This window comes from Tupaia chinensis, unplaced genomic scaffold (genome assembly GCF_000334495.1).
Source record: "Tupaia chinensis unplaced genomic scaffold, TupChi_1.0 Scaffold000377_2, whole genome shotgun sequence".
Taxonomy (NCBI): Eukaryota; Metazoa; Chordata; class Mammalia; order Scandentia; family Tupaiidae; genus Tupaia; species Tupaia belangeri.
The window spans coordinates 3,664,511-3,671,542 of NW_006159876.1; the positions used below are offsets into that span (position 1 = coordinate 3,664,511).

The 7,032-nt window shown below is 38.0% G+C and overlaps 1 protein-coding gene across 7 annotated transcripts in view; it reads left to right on the forward strand.

Moving 5' to 3' along the window:
• Window positions 1-7,032, forward strand: part of DENND4A (DENN domain containing 4A) — a 147,906-nt gene that overhangs the window by 70,565 nt on the left and 70,309 nt on the right. For all 7 annotated transcript variants that reach the window (XM_027773820.1, XM_027773817.1, XM_006153491.3 and 4 more), the window contains exons 9-11: window positions 773-831; window positions 2,156-2,300; window positions 2,582-2,757. In XM_027773820.1, coding sequence (XP_027629621.1) covers window positions 773-831; window positions 2,156-2,300; window positions 2,582-2,757 — 380 coding nt within the window. The remainder of the gene's footprint in view (window positions 1-772; window positions 832-2,155; window positions 2,301-2,581; window positions 2,758-7,032) is intronic.

Consider the following 7,032-nt stretch of genomic DNA (forward strand, 5'->3'; position numbering starts at 1 on the left):
TGGTTTTTTAGTCTTGGCAGGCTAGCTGATTTCTTGTCAAGTATGGGTTAAACATCTCTTAATGTGAAATGCTGGGGTCTAGAAGTGTTTCAGATTTTTTTTAGAATTTGGAATATTTGTCTTCACAATGAGATATCTTGGGGATAAGATTCATATCTACACATAAATTCATGTATGTTTCATATATATCTTATACACATAGCCTCAAGGTAGTTGTATATGCTATTTTCATATTCCAGCACTTTGACTGCAATCTATCATATGAGATCAGGTGTGGAATGTTCTACTTGTTGGCACTGAAAGTGTTACAAATTTTGGAGCATTTTGGATTTTCAGATTGGGGTGCCCAACCTATACTGAGCTTTGTTGTTGTAGTACTAAAGCAGCAGATAACACATAAAGAATGACCATGGCTGTATTCCAGTAAAAACTACAACAGCCAGCCAAATGGTTTGCCCTGTAAGCAGCAATATGTTGGCTGACCCTGGCTTTATGGTATTTAATAAATAGCCTTCCAATGGGAATGTGTTGAAGTGTCATTAGGGAAACATTAAGGATAGAAGAAAAGATAGGATTTGGAATAAGAAGAGTTAGTGGTTGAAGGGGGTGAATGGTCAGTACCTACTTTTCAGTCTTAGTAAGTGATAAAAACCATTCCTGTACTGGTAAATGGATATGGTGAAACTTCATCATCAGTCCACACGATTTATACCAGAAAGTTGTCTTTTTAAGTTCATCTTTATGTTTCAAGTATTTTATTTAAATCTTTCAGTTATCACCACATGATAATCTGATTCTCAGTCAGCCTGTTTCTTCACCTCTTCCTCTAAGGCAAGTAAAACTTCATTTCTCTTTATGTTTCTCTAAATCTGGTGTGAGCTAAAGTAACATTCAAATATTTCCTCTCTTCCCTTGCTAAGATGTCAAATGGTAATGAAAATTCTTATCATTTAACTATTATCAGAATGTCTTTTACTTAACATTTGGGTTAGCTTTTGAAGAAAAAAGAAAAACTTTGCGATTGTGTTCAGTATTTGATGTATCCATTTATTATCAAGTACTTTCTATTACATAAATGGATACATATGTGTAGATTACTAAAGCTATTATTTTTAACTTTCTTTTATGAAAATATTCAAATGCAATTAACCTAAAATTTAACCCCCCAAAAAAGTTATAATTATTTAACTATGGAATAGAACAATGTGTTTTATCACTTTATAAGTTCAGAGAAATTATGAAATAATGTTTTCTCTAAGGTAACATTTCTTGAAATGTAATCAGCCACATAATTTTTTCACCAGAGAAATAGTCATTATAATGTAATTAAGTTATTATATAGTGTATGCCTACGGGAGACCAGCTGCCATCTTTGACATTAGATTTGTAAGAATTGCAGGTTATTTCATCACTAGCTTTCAGCCCAGCATGACCAGTATTTTCTTAACCTTCATTTGAACAGAAAATGAACTAGAAATACTGGGTCTGTATATAATGATAATACATGAAAACGTGTTCTTTATCTAAATCACTTCATCAATGGTGATTAAGCAATTTAATTATGAAGAGTACAAACAGAAGTGAAATATAAATGAAACTACAAACATATATTCAACTGGGGAAGGAGAGAAAATAATTTATACTCACTTTAAACTCTCCCATCACATCAAAGATATGGGCATTCCTTTCCTCTGTGTATAAACAATTCTGAATTACCCAAAAGGCATTTTAATATGTGTACTTACCATAAGGGAGGTAGACCTGTAAGTCATAGTTTTTTCTGATAATTATAGTGGAAGATATTAAAAACTTTTAATAAAGGATTTGCTTTGAACCACAGCATCTCCTTTATAAACTGGAATGTGTAGACCTTACCTTCATAACAGGTCTTCTTGTAAACAAAGCAGTGACTTTCAGGTTCCACGTTGAATGTAGCACAGAAGAAACAAATGATTTTGAAACCTCATCATACCACATTGCTTTCCTAGTGTATTTGTGAAGCAGTGTTTTCCCTACATGAGAACAAGAGTCACATTGAAAGTTGAATATATAACACAAATCGTGCCCTAAATCATGAACTTTCCCCCATTATTTTAGACAATGAAGTGTTTGGATCTTTATTTTTGTAACTAAATATTTCTGTTTGGGTTTACAGTGGTGGCAAGTTTTCAACACTACTTCAGAATTTAGGCCCTGAAAATGCTGTGACATTGCTGGTGTTTGCAGTAACAGAACATAAAATTCTCATCCATTCCTTGCGGCCTTCTGTGCTGACTAGTGTGACAGAGGCGTTAGTGTCTGTGAGTACCACAGTTTCTTACTGGCGATCAATTTAGTTTAAACTTAATTAATTCATGTCATTTAAAGCTAGTTTAATGCTTAACTAAAATTCAGAGAGTAATAAATTCTTATGTTGTGGAGGCAGTTTTAATTTTATGATTATTAACTCTAGTTATAATTATTCACTATGAAACATTAACACTTTAGGTAAAAATCCTTAAAAGATAATTTTGCGTATCTGCTGATGAATTATGCTTCTGTGTCAAAAGCTAAATATTCTTCTACCCTTTGTTTATCCAAGATGATTTTCCCTTTCCACTGGCCATGCCCGTACGTCCCTCTCTGCCCACTGGCCTTAGCGGATGTCTTGAGCGCACCGTGCCCGTTCATAGTAGGGATCGATTCAAGATACTTTGACCTCTATGACCCTCCACCAGATGTCAGTTGTGTTGACCTCGATACCAACACCATTTCTCAGTAAGTACATTTTAGCAATTCTCTATCTGATCATTTTCAACTCCACAGTTTATGTATGTCATTGTATGTTTTATGATTGCTTAAGTAGGATTATTTTAAGATACCTTGTTTTCTTTGAATTTGACACTTTTTATCATCCTTGAGTCAGCTCTTACTGAGCTTCAATGGAGTAAATTTAGGGTATTGGAGACGTTTTGGGGAAGAAACTACTCCTTAAGTCCTCAGACCTTAAATATTTAAAAAAGCGTTGTGATCTTATGTATGCTTAGAAATTTAGCAGAAGGAAAATTGAAGTTAGAAATAGTTTATTTATCTTTAGTCAAATGAGTATGGATGAAATCACAAATTGGATTAAAACATTATTCTTTGATTAATACTTCAGTCCTACTTCTAGTCTTGTATAATGCTGTTAGAATACTAACCATCATAGGAAAATCAATGTAATTTTGTTTAAAGAATTATTAATTGTATTTATTATTATTACTATTTTTACATTTGTTATAGGGCATGTGCACTCACAAGAGGGAGACAGAGAGAGAAAGTGAGAAAGCTAGCCACCAGGTCCAGGACTTGAACTGTGGTCGGCCATGTTGGAGTCCAGTGCCTTAACCACTATGCCACCTGCTGGCCCCTAATGTAATTTTTTTAATTGCCAGGAGGCATGTGCACTGATCACAATATTACATTTTTTTCCTCCATTTCTCTATCCCATCAGGTTTTGGGGTGCACACTCACATACACTCAATGTGTTTTTCAGCCACTAGAGCTAGGATTCAGGTCACGGTCATCAATGTGAGATCTAGTTCCCTATGTACTGCACTTCATGGCTATGCTACAGAGTCAGCCCAGTATAATAGTTAAAACTTTTTTTTTTTTGAGAGGTTTTTTTTAATAGGGCACTTGCGCTAGCTCGCCAGAAAGACAGAGAGAGACAAAGAGAGAGAAAGCGAGAAATCACCCCCCAGGGTGGATGGCCACTCTGCAATCCCTTCTCCTCCATTCTTCTCTCGGGATCTTGGGTACACAAACACACACGCCCGGCATGAGTGTAAGCCACCTGGTCTGGGACTCAAACCATGGTTGGCTATATGGGAGTTCAGTGACATAGCAATTATACTAACTGCTGGTCCCAGTTAAGACATTTTAAATAGCTTAACTTATACATAATTTTGTCACCTTTAAACACTAGAACTATAAGGATTTTTATATGTTGGGGTTTTTTTGAGAGGTTTTTTTTTTGGTTTTTTGTTTTTTTTTTTTTTTTTTGGTATAGGGCACGTGCACTCACCTGACAGACAGAGAGAGGCATAGAGACAGAAAGCGAGAAATCACCCCTCAGGGGGGATGGCCACGCCGCAATCCCTGCTCCTCCTTTCTCCTCCGGGATCTTGGGCATGCACGCACACATGCCCAGCGTGAGTTTTAAGTCACCGGGTCTGGGACGCAAACCATGATCGACTACTTGGGAGTCCAGCAACATAGCCATTACGCTAACTGCTGGTCCCCCAAGGATTTTATATGTTTTCATCTCTTTGTGTTAGAATTATATATTTTTTAATTGCCAGAGGTTATGCGTGCTCACAAGGAGACAGAGACAGAGATAGAGAAAGCATCCCCTCAAAGGAACACAGTCACACCACAGTCCCTTCTCCATTTCTCTATCCTATCAGGATTTGGGGTACACACGCATGTGTTCTTGGTATTTTTGAAACCACTGAGACCAGTATTCAAACCACAGTCAGACATATGGAATCTGACTTCCTTAATCACTAAGTTTCAGGGACAGCCCTAGAATAATATTTAAGTTGCAACTATTGGAACTATGTTCTTAATAGCTTATTTTCTATTTCAATGTTTCTTTGTATCCCTTCTTTTCAGATTAACCATACTTAAGCTATTCAGGGAGAGGAAACTGATGCAGCAACCACATTGCTTCCACAGGACATGCTTAAAATAACTACAACTTAGTCTATCAGTAGAGCCCAAATGCTAGCATAGTTCTTGCGTTTAAAAAAGTAGCAGTTCATTTTTTAACAAGAGCTTTTTTATTTTACAACCTTTTGATTTGATTCTGAAATCTTAGATTAATTCTGTCTTTTTGTATGCCTAAACCTTAAGTACCTAAACCATTAGAAAAGTTTAGAAAAAAATTAGCGTTCTCGTATAAAGTATGTATGCTGCCAGAAAGCTTTGATTCATAGATAGCCTAACCAAGGAAATATAAAATGTACTTTATACATAAAAGCCACTTGATAGATAGGATTGATATAGTCAAAAATTCTTTGCATTTCTTTTTTTCTGGGAATATGTATTTCTTTTCAATATTAAAGCGATAGCTCTTCAGGCCAGCCCTGTGGCCTGGTTGTTACGGGGGCCAGATGTAAACCGGCTCACTGCACAGTTGGACTCGCAGCCACAGTAGCATGAAAACTACACCAGGTGTGCACACGGGGCCCAGAGTCCCGACAGGATGAGAACGGGAGGAGACGGCATTGCAGTGTGACCATGCCCCACTGAGGGGTGCTTTTTCTCTCTTCTTCTCGGTACCCCTCTCTCTCTCTCTGCAAGTACATGTTCCTTCTGGTAGAAATTTTTAAAAATTAAAAAGTAATCGTTCTCTTCTTTGCCAATTCTCTTAAAAATTACATGATATAGTTATTTATCTCATTTGAAATTAAAGGTATTAAATGAATAAATACTATCTTCATTGTAGTAATAAATTTTTTCTTTTTATACTTTACCTTATTTTTTTTAATTATTTTATTAACTTTATTTATTTATTTTAATTTGACCAGAGAAGGACAGAGTAAGGGGGCAGGAGGTAAGAAAGCAAGCCATCAGGTGTGGAACTCGAACCGTGGTCAGCCACATGGGAGTCCAGTGCCCTTAACCACCATGCCACCTGCTGGTCCTGACCTTATTATTTTTTGAGAGCGCGAGCAAGAAAGCCAGTGAAGAAAAGAGAGAGAGGTATCTTTTTAAAAAATTGATAGAGAGTGCATGTGCTCATGAGACAGAGAGACGGGGGGGGTGGGATCACCCCCTAGTGGGCCGTGGTGACTCCTCCACCCCTTCTCCTTCATTTCATCGTCCTGTTGGGAGTTGAGGCATGTGCACACATGGGAATGGTATGTTTTTCAAGCTGCTGTGGCCAGGATTCGAACCACGGTCAGCCATACATGATCTGACTATCTTAACCACTATGTTACAGGGGTGACCTGAGATAGGCATATTTGAAAGGCTATTTAGATTGGGCCAGAAACTGAACCTGGGCCTCTCATGTGGCCTCAGCCATTGCACAGTGGCATCTTCCTGCTTATACCACTGCAGCTGGGCCTCTTTCCCATCCTTTGTCAAAGTAATTTTTTGAGAGATTTTTGCTAAGGGACGCGTGCTTTTGCCAGAGAGACAGAGAGACAGAAGGCAAGAAATCACCTCCCAGGGGTGGGGTGGCTACGGCACAATCCCTTCTCCCCCATTCTCCTTTTGGGATCTTGGGCACACTCACACACTACCCAGTGTGAGTTTTAAACTGCAGGGTCCAGCACTAGAACCACCGGTCAACTATGTGGGAGTCCAGCGACATAACCATTATGCATCTGCTGGTTCCAAAAGAATGTTTTCTTCACACTTAACTATTTTCTTTCTATTTTGATCACTAATGAGTTAATCAAAGAGACATAAGCTGTTAGCATGTGTGAATGTCCTTCCTTCTTGATACACCACAGTTTCAAACTATAGAAGATAGCCCTCTCTCACTAGGCTAGCGCCCAGTGAACTAACAGCTTCCGACTTTTCGTCATCTGAAGCCCTAACCTGAAGTGTGAAAGAAAGACAAATCCTGAGTGTGGAATTTTGGGTCTCCTCTCTGCTCTGTCTTAGATATATATACTCCAGAGTATGTCCTGGCTATTGAGAAATTTATGAAGAAAGGGAAAGCAATTTGTCTCTGCTATGTACAGGTTTAAATGAGCTGCATGCAAAACCGAAGTTATCTCAGATGGCTGTTCGTACAGTGCAAGGTCATTTTTGTTAAGCCTCTAATCACAGTTTAGACTTTTAAGTATTTATCAAAGGGCATGTAGTTTATGCTGTCAGAACTGGGCTTTGAAACGATCACTGCTGACTCCAAAACTTACATCTCTTCCACTACTTACGGGTAGCTATTTATATCATAGTAACCGTGCTCGTGGGTATCACCGTGGATAGAAATGTGGAAGGCGGGCATAGACCAAAAGTCAGGTGCTAGACCACCAAGCCAAAGTTCAGATGAAG